The 15,663-nt window shown below is 40.2% G+C and overlaps 1 protein-coding gene across 1 annotated transcript in view; it reads right to left on the bottom strand.

The window, feature by feature from the left end:
* LOC132988749 (homeobox protein PKNOX2-like) overlaps window positions 1–15,663 on the bottom strand; it is a 142,728-nt gene that overhangs the window by 31,480 nt on the left and 95,585 nt on the right. Inside the window, exons 5-8 of the mRNA XM_061056321.1 lie at window positions 5,339–5,510; window positions 3,044–3,229; window positions 2,720–2,855; window positions 783–880 (exon numbers count right to left, since the gene is read on the bottom strand). Of these exons, the coding sequence (XP_060912304.1) occupies window positions 783–880; window positions 2,720–2,855; window positions 3,044–3,229; window positions 5,339–5,510 (592 nt within the window). The remainder of the gene's footprint in view (window positions 1–782; window positions 881–2,719; window positions 2,856–3,043; window positions 3,230–5,338; window positions 5,511–15,663) is intronic.

Here is a 15,663-nt window from a genome sequence, read left to right as displayed (position 1 = left end):
ATGCACGAGTGGCGATGGTCCTGAAGCGGACCTCAGCTCATCTCTCATTCAGCGGTAAATAATCACAAAACTATATCATAATATATGCAAAAAAAATGTGACTATGCGAAAAACTCAGAGTATAAATTCCATCATCAGTGATGCTCTTTACTTTGGGCTAGTGCACTCAAGGGGTAGAGAACGAGCAGGGAGACAGGGAGGCGTGTGATTGGTGGCAGACATCGTGGCAGACATTGGTCAAAGTTTTTACAGGCTTACAACTGCTACAGATGACTATTCCAATGTGTCCATCTGTTCAGGTTCTGTTTCTAAAGCCTGTTGATGATAAAACTTGTTATTTCAATAATTCCACAATTCAGCTCTCTTTATTCCTTTTTTATAGGGTTAGGTTTGATTGATTGATTGATTGATGATCCAAAGTTTTCACAGGTTCATGTGCGAGAATCATGTTTATATATTTTGAGTTATGCATCTGTTAAATTGAAATTAGAAACATATTTGCTCTTCAGTCTTGAGTGCATTTCCTTACATGACTGTGACTCACATTATAACTTGACAGAATCAGGTAAGCACCTTGAACATCATGGGAACATACACTTTCTATTTTGTCTGTCAGCAGGGGGCCTGAGTTCAGACAGAGACAATGAAAAGATGCCCAGAGGGGTTTCTGTTGGATTTTAAGATATTCCTTTTTTTAATCATAATATATTGAGAGTTGGCGGTGACAGTATGAAGAGGGAGTGAAAGTGTCGACCAGAGCATCATCAGTCGAGCTGTGTTACCTGTGAGTTCTGGATCTGGATGGTTCCCGGTGGCAGTGCCTGCGTTAACACTTGCCCTTGCGATGTCACCATGGCAACCGGCTGATACAGGGTCCCACCTGAGGGGATAATTTGCCGTCATGAGTATTAAGTGGCTTCAGCGAGCTACTGGCAGCCACATCCCGCATTACCAGCAGAGCCTTATTAACTCACTGTCAGCCCGACAAAAACAAAAAAAAAACAGGCAAAGAGGAGACAAAGTGATTAAATTCAAGGTGTGTTAACATCCTTTAACCCAGAGAGGGGGGGAAAAAAAGGAAGAGGGCTGTTTTTTTTGTTTTTTTTTTGCTGCTGGCTTAATTAGCCTTGATCAAGACACTCTCATCACGGTCTGTTTGAGCTCTTCAATGTGTACTGATCAAAGGCGGAGGAATTGATTTATTTTGGGTTAAAAGGGATTTCCAGAGGGCAGGATTAACATTTCACTGTACAGGCTTGACATTACAAGAAGCCATCAGCCAAGAACCCTGTGAAGAACACCAGCACACATCTCTCATACACATATACACAAAACACAGTCAATATGATGCATAGTAAATACAACAATAAAAATAAAAAGTTAAATGTTCCAGTTTAAATCAGAGAGGTGTGTTCTGGTTATTCACTGCAGTTGAAATCAAATGGAAAAACCGAGCTATCGATATTGCTTATTATTATATCAAAAATCTTTTTTTCAAGATGTACTTTTGGACTTTTTATGCCTTTATTTTTGAGATAGGACAGTTGATAGAGTCAGAAATCAGGGAGAGAGAGAGAGGGGAATGACATGCAGGAAAAGGATCCACAGGTCTTACAGTCTTACAGTGAAGTTATTTTCTTTGAAGCTATGTCATACTTATAAGGGCCTGTGTCTACTAGCACCTTTTTCATTATAATGATATTAGAAAAAAATATATATGAATGTATATAGTGCCTTTCAAGGGACCTAAGGACGCTTTACATAGTGGAGTACCAATAAGAATACAAGACAAAACAAGACTAAGACTAAGAAAAGTAACAAAGGATGGGAGTCTGATGGAAAGGCAGAGTTATGTAAAGTTGTAGTCTTTGGCAGTATCTGTTTCCATTAAAAAAAACAATGCAGTTCAGAGTTTTCAGAGCTCAATGTCTTCTGCACAAAAACGCCCTCAGCCTCAGCATCAGCTGTTTTTGGTTGCTGCGCTCACCGCGCTCTCAGATGGAAATAGTTAAACTTTTGGATAACTGTCATGCTCATCAATGGCCCTTAGCAACAAATCAAACCCAAGAAGGGGCGGGACTTCTGATATCAAGTTTGTCAACAACAATGGCGGAGGAGAAACTGTTCTCACCAGGTCTAGAGCTGCTCCATTGTTTTTGAATAAACATTCATGGAATAAAATCAAGTGCACGGAGCTTTTCAAAACAGACCTCAGGGTCACTACAAGATGGAAGCAGAGGTCAATCTTTTGTAACCTAGCAACAGTAAATGCCATTGAGAAGTGCTGCGACACTGAGGGTTGGGGGCGCTGCCAGTGCAAAAAAACACAGTTGATGGACACAGATCCTAAAAGAATGTAAATGGACTTAACATAATGTTTTTCATTGAAGGAATTTATGCTGAGCTGTTTAAGGTGTACTGTTTTCCATGTACAGATAGTAATGAAACAAGAGTGACAAAGTGAGTCCAAATTTGGAAGAAAAAAAAACCCTGAATATTTCCTTCAATTTGGATGCCCTGCTTCCAATGTGTGCTCGTCTGGTCACAAATGTAAGTTATTCTACATAACTGTTAAAAGCAGATTTAAATAAATCGATAATTTACGATGTGCTGCCTCAGGATTAAAATATGACACAGGAAGTCTTCATATGAGTCAAAATGAATGTGGATATGTTGATGTTTGAGGGTGCTAAGGTTTGTTTGTAAACAAAGGGCTTACCTGACACCACTTGAGAGTTGATGGTTGTCATGGATAGATTGCCCTGTTGCAGAGTCCCGGCAGGCACCACAATCCCAGAAGGGTTAACAGAGCTGGAGACAGAGGTCATGGATGGAGAGGAGGTCTGAATTAGTTCCTGGGGGATCACAGAGAGACACTAGTGAGTGAAATGTGAAGAGGTAAATCCTTACTGAGTATGGCCTAAAACCTGCCCACAGCAGGGTCTTCCTGGTGGTTAAATGACAGGATGTAGCTTTAGAAAACGCTACTCTGGGATTGATGCCTTGAAGAAAGAGGAAGCTCCACAGGGAGTGTGTGACTGACCTGCTGCATGTTGAGACTGGTGTGTGACGGAGAGTAGGGTCCTCCCAGGTCGTTCCGGAGGAGGTTGTCGCTGTGCATCTTGGTCTTGAGGCAGGTGATGTAGCGGTTGCAGAAGTCTTTACAGAGCTCGTTGACCTTCTCCAACTCCAACAGGTGGATCCGCAACACCTGAATGGCCTTCACCATCTAAAGGAAACAGAGTCATATCAACAGATCACCTTCAGACATACTACAACCTAGAGTGGTGTTGTAACAGTTTGTTAGGTGGGGGTTATTTCTGTAGATGAACAATGGTGAAATCGTGAAACAGACTGTGGATCATCTTAGATTTATTCAGCCATGATCAGACAACACAGAAACACAACACACATGGCTGACAAAGTGTAGACCATCACTGACCCATGCTGACCAAGATCTCACAATCATTGACAATCATTGGCCAAGTCTTCATCTTCACAGTGTTGCTTATATTCTGCTAGAAGGTACAGCCCACAAATTCCTGGCTGCTTCGTTACATCTCTAAAAGGCTAGAAAGAAGTCATCACCTTGACTCTTAAATATCAGACATATACATTTCTTCAGTCTCAGAGTCACATTTCCTTCTCTGCTCTCAACAGACACTTCAAACCAAATATAAATCTGCTGCTATGAGGTCTCTTACACATATGTATTACAGCTTCACAAACCTAAAAGAAGAATTACTCTGAGATCGTTGACACAATTTAAAGATATATCCACAAAATTATCAAGATGAATGAATTCATGAAAATATGTACTAACAAAGTTCTAGGCTATACAGAATCTAAAAACCCTTCCATCCATCTTTTAGTGAGCAAAATTCTGAGATCATTTTCTGAGCTACAATGTCACTGTATCAATGTAAGGTAAATTATTGCATTTACTTATAGAGCAGCAGGGGCGTCATAGTGGGGAGGGGGCAGTGGGACTGACTACCTAGGGCCCCATTAGAGGAAGAGGCCATTATTGGGTCTGACATAAATATTTAGGGTTTTTTTTGGATCATAATAATAATAAATAAATAATAGTAAAACTGAACATTAGGCCTTATTCACAAATATATTTTTAAGAATTTTCTAGATTTTTTTTAATTAAGTTGTTTAAGAAGATTTCTATGAAGGCTCTCTGTCAGATTCACCAACGTGTCCTTTAATGACTGAATGTTCGCAGCTGTTTCTCATCTCCTTGTGTCCTTGTGTTTTTGAAAAGCGCATGCACATTGTTCCCAATTAGCAAAGGTAAACCGCCCGCTAATGCTAACAAAAGGGCATGAGTGCAGGGCCCTGCAGACACAAAGACACACATGCTGGTAACAAAAAAAAAAACAAGGTTGGGGAGAAGCGCTCTTTATTGTTATCCTGCACCTACCATACATAATTGTGTTCCTTGTGTCTGAGTTCTATAATAAGTGTATGTATGTGATGCATGGGTTTTGTTTCCTGAAGTTATAGCAAACACTGTTTTCTAATCTAAAGCAATTCATAACCGAAAGTAGAAAAAGACAACCTCTGTGTATTAAGAATGTTTGTTAAACTATGGGTATATTAGTGTCTTCTAATAAATGAAGGTTATCCATATATGGATGTATGTTTAATCTGATCATCAGCAGCCTGACTCTCCTCCGCTCTGTGCAGCAGTCTGACAAGTGCACTCCTCAAAGTCACCGCTCAAGGTCACCGAAATGGACAGAAAAGTGCTTGGCCAAGGAGGAGATAAATCAGCTAATTAAACCGCGCTCACTTAATCAAGGGACCAGTAAGTCTTTGGCCATCACATCCAGTCAGGCCCCGGTGTTACATTACGGCCCTGAGGAAGAGTTAGAGCCCTCTGGGAGGGACGCCTGCACCCAGTGCCTCATAAAACACACAGATGCAGGGTTAATTGACTGTTCAGCACTTGTCGACAGGCCGTCCAAAGTACTGTAGAGGCAGAAGTGCACTTTTTTTTTCCTGTCTCTGTCTTTAGTCTGACTTCAACTCCTCCCCTTCTTTTTGTCTCTGAACACTGTCAGCATCCCCCTTCTCTTGATTTGCAATTACTGCTCGCTGTCATGCAAGGGGACGTGCAGGAGGAAGACGAGGACGATTACAAGTCATGAAAGAAGAGGGAATGATTAGTAGTACTTATGATGGGATGCATTGCAAATAAACAGGAATTTCTACAGCCTTATTGCACTTTTTTAAACTGAATATATGTTCCCTAAATCAACAAACTAGAGCTCTAGCCTAAGGTGTGTTTATGATCATCATGTACTGTATGTGACCCATCCTGTCTTACCAAGTTGTCCAGCTCTGGGTCTTCACTGAAGAAGGGTTTGTGTTCTCGCTCCTGCTGGTGCACAAAGTTTTCGATGTCCACATCAAAGCTGGCCGATGTGATGCACTCAGATCCCTGTGTGGCCTGCTCACATTTCTCAAATAACAACGCCAGCAGGGGGAACAGCGGATGTCTGAGGAGAGAGAGAGAGAGACAGAGTGTGTCAGAAGTTTTTTTTTTTTTTATATTAATGTGTGTTGTATTGGTTGTGTATAAATGTTAAATGTGGCTGCATCAAGTTAGATATGGAAGGTAATTAAGGTATGGTCAGTTCTGGAATTTCATACATTTCTTAGATTTTAGATGTAAATGCCTTCACTCAATGAAAGAGAAGGTGACAGGCATGATAACTTTTATTTAAAGAAGGATATTTGGACATATGGCAAGCCAAATCCTTTTCGATTGTTATACATATAGACCACGGCTGTCCAACAATATTTTTTTAACTGTTTTTAATCACTGAATTTCAATAGTTAAATTCAAATAGTTGCATTTTTTTTACTGAACATTTGAAGGCAGTTTATGTTACGTTATGTTTTCCTTCATTTTGTATGTTTTGCTGTCCTAACCTAATAATTCTGTTTGGATGAGAATTGACTTTTATTTTGAAAGAAATAGGAACACTTTCTGGTAGATTGAAAGTTGTAACATTTACTTAAACCACATAAAAGGATATTTGCTATGGATTGAAAAGTAATTTTAAAAGAAGGGAATGGTAAAAAAAAAAAAAGAAATGTTTGTTGTCACATGATGGGTATTACTATTGACTCATCAACTGAGCCATCTGGAAGTTTTTCAAAGTAAAATGAGCCATTCAAAGTCCCAGCTGTGTCGTTATTTCCCATCACTGCGGCTGAAGGAAAAGTCTGCGGTGCCCAAACTACAGTGTTCCAAAAGGGACAAAATAGCATGTGATGAATGTGATTTAAAAAAAAAAAATCAATTAGTTTCTAACCATAATTGTATCGCCATTAACAGCGTTCACTCTGACAGCCTTTATGTCCAATTCTTCATCCTCTGGTTTAAATAATGTAACTCCAGATTTCAAATCAATTGTTTACATGTTTCTGTTACAACATTTAAAGGACAACTCTGCAGGAAAGTTCCCCAATGTTGTGTCTTATTTTATAAATTTGAGTTAAAAGTTATGTTGTTCCCTGTGCTGTTTGTCCCTTCTCCCCTTCTGTAGTCTGCAGCCCAGGTGAAGCTTGTGATTGCACAACAAGGCACACCTGGTCCAGATCTTAAAAGCCCTGTGCTGGCTTCAGGAGGCTTTTGGAGTTGGGACTTGCGGTGCTTCTCTGTCAGGGAGTGTGTTCTGTCTTTTAGAATTTGTTTTTCAGTAGATCCTTGTTTAATCATTTAGTTTGTCTGTTAATAAATCCATTGGTTTTGATTATGGTAAAGTGTATCATGTATTTTATTGAGTCTATTTGTAGGTTTGCTGTTAGCCTCATAAGGCCGCCTTATTGTGGGGCCAAACATCTGTGGAAACAACAATGAAGCAACACAAAGAAGAAGAAGATAACTCATCCCAACACGATGTTAACTCAGAAGTGTTCCGACAAGCTTATTATTTTAATTAATTTGATACTACACATCGATTCAACTTGCAATGAAAACAGAATAGAGCAAAAATCTGGAACTGTAAATATATTTGTAGATTTATTTTTCCTATACACCATCTTTTTTTTTACCAACCTGTACACCACTAAAATCAAATCCTGTATTGTTCCATACTTTACAAACTGCTTTCTTTTCTAAATACAGTATTTATACCCCCCCCAAAAAAAATAAAAAATACAAATAAATAGAAAATGGGCACCCTTTAAACCACAAGCCCTTATGTGTGAACGTCAACTCTGACCATAAAACACTGAACATAAGAAGACATTTGAATTGTTTCTAAACAGAGTAACTAAGATTCAAACACATAATTCCAGCTCTTTTCTGAAACCCTTCTCCCTCCCTCTCTCACTGTACTGTTAAACAGGTCGATAGCTCTGTGACATTCCCTAAAGGACATGCCGAACACACGGACCAGGTTCAGCCTTTAAGTTTAAAGTAATGGTCCAGAGACAGGACCGGGCTTTACTGTGTCACCTATTCTGTTACCATCTGCCTTTTATAGAGAATGTCCCTCATAAGATCCCCCAGACACACTGTGCAATGGTCCATACTGTGCTGCTGTATGTACTACACGCCAAGTTATTGAGCAAGGAGAAGTCTGCTGTAATGGCCGGGAAGACGGAAAACTGCAGCTCACTCAAATCTGACAACAACTTGGACAGGAAACAGAGAAAAAGTTACTAATATTTGTGCCAGCTTATTGTTTAGGGGGGATTTCTTTCTGCCTCTTTTCAATTGTGATTCCTTTCTGGCCCTTGTTCCCTTCAGTCTTCTCAGAACATGCATGTCTGTTTTTTTTTTTAAGGAAGCCCAGCATAACCTCTCAAAATATCCAAATCCATCCCTGTAAAATGCACTCTGATAAGCACTCTTGGCAGTGTGTAATATATCCTGTGTAAGCTGTTTACTGGTGGCATATTTCATTATGTTCGGGTTGCCATGCCATACAGAGTTCACAGAGAGGTTTCTCTTAGGGAAGAAAAAAGTGTTGGGGATGTTTTGAACATTTAAAACAATTTTTTGATTGTTATGTAACAGCGTTGATTGAATTCACAGTAAACCACTGATACAATGGGAGAATAGAACAACCATAGTAATGTCTGACCAAATCCATCCCTCTGACAGCAGTGACAAAATGATTTACAGCTCTAGGACCGAAGGAGCCTTTATAATCACTTTTTACTGCAAAGTTTCAAGTTAGTTTTATATTTTGTTGTTTGTTTGTTATTTAGTTAATTTCAGTTTTTAGAATTCATTTTCTGTTTTATTTCGTATTCATCCTTCGTGTTGCTTTAATCTCTGTGTAATCCTCTGGTATACATTCCTAGTGCTGCCTGTTTTATTTTCTCATTTGTTTCATTTTGTGTCCATTTCCCCAGTCTTGTTTTGAGTGTTGCCTGTTTTATTTTGTTCTTGTACCAAGTGTTTCTTGTCTTGTCTTACTTCCTCCCTTTGTCTGGTTTCCCTCCACCCTGATTGCCCTGATTGTCTTCACCTGTGTCTTCAGTCTCACCTGTGTCTGATTACCTCAGTGTCTATTTAGTTTCAGTGTTCCTTCCCTCTTATTGTCAGTTCATTAGTCTACTGATCTGTTGTCATGTATTATCTGCTTTTCTCTTTGTGGCTCCCTGAGGTTTGGTTTTTCTCTATTTCCCTATATACAGTATATCTAAGTTGTAAAATGCACATGAACACCTGCTCAAGTCAAGACTTGCCGACTTGACATCAGAATCGTCATCAAATGGGGGGAAAAATCTGTTTTGTTAATGTTTACATACTTTTTATTAATTCATGTATTGTGCATCAAACTTTTTGCTCAAATATCACTTTTAACAGTTACATTACACAGATCGTCTTTGTAGCATCAACGCTGTTTTGTGCTGTTGTTACAACATTCAGACGTACCGAACTGAAATCACGTGAACGCAATGAAGTCAGAAGAACGACTTCCCAATCCGGAAACTTGGCCCACCTGAGCAGCACATGAAGGCAGCATAATCACTATCTGCTGGTTATTCTCCAGAAGGGGGAATCATTTCACACAGATGGATGAAAACTTTGTTTGTTAGCTTGATGCTAACAGATAATAGAAATTTCTATTAACAGGTTAACAAAATTAGCATTGCAGGGGTGGTCATTTTAATTTATGAACTGATCCATTTTGCTAAATGTGTTTCTCAATAAAAGAAAACTGAAGGGACGTTTTAGATTAGAGATTGATGAGGTGTGATGTTGACTGAAACTCAGGCGGAGACAGCATTTCCAGCATGGCGGGTGCTGCCAATGAGCCTCCGGGGCCCCCTGCAGGAACACATGGGTGACATCACTACAGCTTCAGCCATTAATATTCATAGTCTATGGTTCATTAAAGCCAGTATGTTACCTTGGGTTAATATATGCCAATGGTTTTAATTGAACCAGTATCATGTCTTATCCCATACTGTACAAACAACATTACGGTAAAGCTTTGAACAAAAGCTAATCTCTCTTCGTTTAAGTTAAATCCTCTTTCAACAAAAAGACTCCATTGAAATATACAGTAGTTTTATTAGCATTGGAGTAGCTGGTCTACAGTCCCCTTTATCATCATGTTTCTTTGTGTGTGTGTCTTGGTTGGATCAGAGCTTAACCAGTAAAAATCTAAAATCAAACCAAAATACCAACAAAATGATCCGTTAAGGCTCAAATACACTAGCTTTTGAGCCACACATACACATACCTGCAGCGTCGTACACATACATTTTCACATACTTGCCTATGTACAACGTGTGTTACTGGAGGATTCCTCTAGAGGGAGCACCACATAAATCAGACGGCATAAAATACCAAAGTAGAGATGATCTGTCGCCAGCTATTTCGGCACTCATGTTTGTTGCTATGCAACAGCATTGACACATCATAGTGCAGGTAGTTGTGGACTTGATCTGTTTTTCTTCAAAACTTTCTGCAGTGTTGTAGCGGCTCTATGATGTCTCTGATGTTGTCATTTCCGGTCAAGAAAAAAAAAAAGAAAAAAAGTTGTTATTTCCGGTGTCATCGCCATACAACTCTCCACTGCTCCTAGCGGTTATAAGCATATTGAATCTCGACGATTACTTTCTGAGGACGTGCACAACCAACGCTCCAAACCACCACAGGATATGTAAGGCTGATGTCATGCGTTTGCGTATCCTTAGTTAAAAGCAAGTACACTCAGAGCGTTATGGTAGAGCAGCAACTCCCATTAACTGCCGGGTTTAATTACACCTCTTGTCAATGGAGTCTGGTGTGTTTGAAAACTAGTAATAAAATGACCATACATTTTTTAGAAAATGCTTTTTAAATACCAATAACAGGGTTTCTTTTACTATAAAAGAAAAATCTGCAATGTAGTCTGACTGCTTGATGTGAATGAATCTGTGCTTTCAGTGACAAAAACAAAAATGGTTTATTGACTATCGACTAAGGAAGCAATCCAAAACATTTAGACACTGGAGCCAAAACTATGTCAGAAAAAATAGGACCAAGGTTTGAAAATACCTGAATCCCCTTTAATAGTAATAGTTTGCTTAACGATGGTCTCCTGGACACACATATTTCTCCCATTTTTTATTCCCACTGTGTCTGTGTTGTGGTCATAGCGTGTGTGTGTGTGTGTGTGTGTGTGTGTGTGTGTGTGTGTGTGTGTGTTGTGAGTGAATATTGCAGGGGGCTGCACTGACATGGAGGCAGACTGGGCCTCTGCTCAGGCTCTAACCCATGGCTCTCATTTGCAGCCTTTAATAGTCGTCTATATTATACTCTAATCTGCCTGATCCCAATTTAATGCCGCTCCCTCAGCCAGACGAGGCATGAATACTAAACAGGAGTGTCACGTGCAGAGTGGAGAGCCTCTTGCCTTGTCTGTTTCATGTCTGTCTGGTGGAGGGGTGGAGGAGAACTTAGGGTGGGGGTTGAGAATGACTGAGAGAAAACAGGGTGACTCTCAGCTGTGCAGATGGTGTCTTAACAAGTTATTTACTCTCACATTCAGCCTCTGTGTTATTTTTATTACAGAAAGTGCTTAAATCTGCCAGTGGGGTGAGAAGATTTAACTCTCTCTCTCTCTCTCTCGCTCTCTCTTCTTTTGAGTGTAAGTGTCTATAAACACAGAAGAAGAAGACGTGTCAGCCCACTAGTGTCAACAAAATGGCTTGTTTGAGTCGTGACTTGCTTTTTAAAACAGCACGCAGACATAAACACGCATACACTAACACTTCTATTCACACAGAAATCTGCTGTCAAGGAGATTGTGCCACTGCAGGGCCTGGGGACCCAGGGGCATTGTGGGTAGAGTTACAGAGTACACAACATCTTTATTGACTGGTAAATAGAGTTCTGTGTGTGTGCATGACAGAAACAAGCAAATACAGTAATTAAAGTAAAGGTGTGATAATCTGTGTGATGTTTACATATCAAGGGAAAGAAAATGTCTCTGAGAAAAAGTGAAAAAATAAGGTTGATACAAACTGCACATAGAGGTGAATCATCCCTTTAGAGACGATCACATTCTTTAACAGATTGATAAATAAACACATGAAATGCTTATTTGATGAATTGCTGCTTTTTCAGTTGCACACACGCTGTAGCTAAAGCACTAGGGACATGGCTGAGTTCCAATAGCAATCTTTTTCATATGCTGTTGAATTCAGGTGACATAAGAGAAGTTCCAAACTCTGCTTGGAGCAATGGTCTTGGGTGATGGATGACTTGAGTGTGTTAAACAAACAGTCAATGTTAACTACCTTTTTAAAGGATAAATAAGTCAGATATCTACTGAATTAACATTAAGATTAAGATTAAGATGAACTTTATTGTCCCAGTGCGAAATTTGCCTTGGACTTCACAGTGCTCTGATGCAGTAGCAACATATCAAAATACATTAATTCATCAGTAAAACATGTCCGTTAAATAATAATTAAATTCCCTACAAGTGAATTACTAAAAACCAGGGTGCAGGGTACCAAGTGCTGGCTTCTTTGTCAACAATGCAGCAGCCAGTATGTCCTCCTTCTAAGTTTCGATTCTAGTGCGGGATGCTCTTTTTTTTCTTTGTGACTAGTGAAGATGGATGACCAGAGAATGGAGGCACCCCCACACAGCTGTTTTGGACACCCCTCGATTTGCTAGGCAAACAGCAAAATTCATGATAAGTATTTTTTGCACAAATTTAAACCAAAAGATTTCCTTTGCCCATCCAATATTTTTTGGATACATTGACTACAGGGAGACAAAGTGGTGGTTTTCCTACGATCTGACTAAATGGTATAATTAGCATGTTATTATTTTGGATATAACTTGGGTTGCAACAAAAACAAATGTTTACGCTGACAGCCCCAGTTTAAACTAGACAAGTAATTTTCAACATGCTATTGGGTATTTTATGTTTTTTTTTTTTTTATCAAAAATTAGTTCCAAGAAAGCAACTAACATGTATCAGAATTGATTTTGTATGTTTGAGTTCATTATTCAGACAAACGTAAGTGTGGCTGCTTGAAGGGCATTTTAAGCTCATCTTTGGCGCTCTGCAGCTGAAAGGCAGATTTGGAGTAAATGTAAAAGTTAAAAGCCATTTTGGCAATCAGCTTCTTCATGAGGAATCGTCTCTCCTTGATGATGTACCAGTGTGCACAGTTGGACCTCGCCAACTCAAAGTGAGGTAAAAACACCGCCCTTTGGCGCTTTCCATGACCTTTACACAGGAAGTTGGGATTAAGGTAGATGGGGTGTGAAAAAGCATGCATTTTTATGAACGTGAACATAGCTGCATGTGTGTGTGTGTGTGTGTGTGTGTGTGTGTGTGTGTGTGTGTGTGTGTGTGTGTGTGTGTGTGTGCTGGGGGAGAGCATGGTCACGCAATGTGTGTTTTCCAGTTTCACTTCCTCCTGCCACCATCCAGAGCCCCCCCGTGTGGGCTGCCAGAAGCAGCAGGTTCTATCTGCAGTGCGGCGGAGTGGAGATTGCCGACTGGGGGATCATTACAGGGGCCATAAAAGAGCGATTTACAGGACAGCCAGAGAGTGGAGTCAGCACGGTCCCCACCCTCTAGCACTGCACCGTGCTGGGTCACCAACCAAAAGCCCGAAACGCAGAATCAGGCCAGCGGGGAGACATGATGACTTAAACATGAAGGTGAGGGGACATGGCAGAGCTACTGACATCTGCTTTATCGTAGACGCTTCAGAGGCTCAGGTGGGGAAAGCGGTGTAAGGTGTAATTTTGATGTTTGGTACAGGACGTTACACTTCAGAAGAGGTAAAACATGAAATGCTTTCAAACAGGCTGCGGTAACTGAAAATAGTTTCTCTTTAAATGAACAGAATATACTTTTTTTTTTTTTTTTCAAGATTTATTGTTGGGCTTTTTGAGCCTTTAACTGAGAGATAGGACAGTGGATAGAGTTGGAAATCAGGGGGAGAGAGAGAGTAGGGGATGACTTGCGGGAAAGGAGCCACAGGCGGGATTTGAACCTGGGCCGCCCGCTTTGAGGACCAAAGCCTCCATACATGGGGAGCGCACACCAACCACCACTCCACCAGAATATACTTTTTTACTGTTAATAAACACACAGATACCTGATTGTTGCATGCAAAACGAGCTGGACTGCATGGCTGTAACCCCTGTATGTTATTATGCAACAAAGTGTTTGCACAAAGATAAGGTTGTTTCAGCTCTTTCTCATAAACACTACTAAGCTAAATGTTCTGATTTACTGTTTGGCGTTTAACCTGAGCTATTTTCAACATTTATTTGAAATTGTCCTAACTTTTTTGGCCACATGGGGGCAGTGGAAATATATTTCGAACTCATCATTGTCATATAATGGTAAATGGACTTGAGCTTGTTTAGAGCTTTTCTAGTTTTCTGACTTCTCAAAGTTTTTTTTTAAACTGGCATTTCAGAATTCAAGAAGAAAGTTTTAAATGTATAAAAACCAGCGGGCGGTTTGTAAGTAAGGAGGGGTGTCATCCAAACATCAAGAGAAGGAAGTCTAAACATCTTTAACATTAATTAGATAAAGGGCCTGGTACTCTGTCTGCGCCTGTCAGCATCCATTACAAATGGCTTCCAAATCATAAACCCTTTTCACACATACGGAAATCTCCTGAAAAACTCCTGAGATTAGTCTACCCGGAGGTTCTTTAGGCCAGACCCCTAGTATTTTATCAACAGAATATCCGAGTGAGCTGATGTCTGAACGCGGCCTCATATACTCCAGAAGTTTCAATTTCAGCCAATGAAAAGAGAATGATGTTTATATAGTGACTGCCTAAGTCTCTGCACGCGACCACTACGATCTCTGTGCTCTTATTAAACGGCTGCGTTATGTTTTCTGTTCGTCAGTATGTTGTTCTCCACTCTTTTGTGGATGTTGTCATTCCATTGGATTACACATAGCATTGATATAAAGGCAAATATTCTCATTATAACGTCGTGTAACGGACTCTGTTGCTTCGGCTGCTACTTCCGCGTTGTTTTTTTACCTCACGTCTTACGTCGGGAAATCCACCGCGGCCCCTACCCTCTGACAGGGAAAGTCCCCCGCTGTGAGGAGCATATGTGAACGGCTAGTTCGAGAGAATCTCCGGAGAAGTCCTCCTGTAAATATCTAGATATTATCCGGAGTGCATATGTGAAAACGGCTATACTGGTTAAATTTGTGTGACTACATACTTCCTGGTGGGAAAGGAAAGGTAAGAAAGGTTAGGTTGGGGTGCCAGCAAAGTAGATGTGCAAGTCCATCAAATTTTGCCAAACGTTACCTGAGGCTTCTCTTATTGGTTGTACCAAATTTCCCATGCTGTGCCCAAGACTCAAAAACAAAACTTAAACAAAAGCACTTTTTGACTGTTTTCTTCAGAACATTGAATTTCCTTTTTATTTTCTTCTCTTTTTTTTTTGGCCATGATAAGCATTAAAAGCTTACTATGCAATTCCCCTCCTGTCTCCACACTTCCCTCGCCTTTTCTGTCCTCTTTCACTTGCTGGGTTCTGTAAACCAGAGACAGCAGCAGATGAGTGCTAATAAACATCGTCTTTTAGGCCACAGAAATCTAGTTTGGAAAGTCTGTTGGTGCTCCCTCTTGAAATGACACTCCATCATTGTGCCTTGAGAAACAACTTCCTGGAGTCGGCAGGGCCGTCACTTTTCCCCAACAGGCTAACAGCTGGACAGAGAGAAGTCAACTCAAGAAAACGTGAAACAAGCTTGAGTCTCAGAGCCAAACATAAACAAGCTGAAGGAAGTCCCGACCATGGTAAATGGTAAAGGGACTTGAGCTTGTATAGCACTTTCAAAGCTCTTTAACACTGCAGGTCACACCTTCACATTCACACCCATCCAAACACCGATGACAGACGCTGCCATCATGAGAACACAGAGCTGAGAACAACAAATCCAGAAGGAATTTGATAAAACTCTCTTTTCCCTCTTCTCTGCAAAACATATTCACATAGTGTATATTTGATTTGTGCAGAATGCTAATCAAAATGTTTGATATTATATCTTTAACCTGCAACACAGCAGAGGTCAGAGAAAACATCTTCTCCATTTCCAACTGCTCTCTCTGTAGGACTCATTAATGCCACCTCCAGAAATGGCAACATTAGAACCTGCAGTTCATTATCAAAATCAAAGA

The sequence above is a fragment of the Labrus mixtus genome, chromosome 14 (assembly GCF_963584025.1).
Source record: "Labrus mixtus chromosome 14, fLabMix1.1, whole genome shotgun sequence".
Lineage (NCBI taxonomy): Eukaryota > Metazoa > Chordata > Actinopteri > Labriformes > Labridae > Labrus > Labrus mixtus.
The sequence above is the reverse complement of the archived record's forward strand: the minus strand, read 5'-3'. Positions and strand labels throughout refer to the sequence as shown.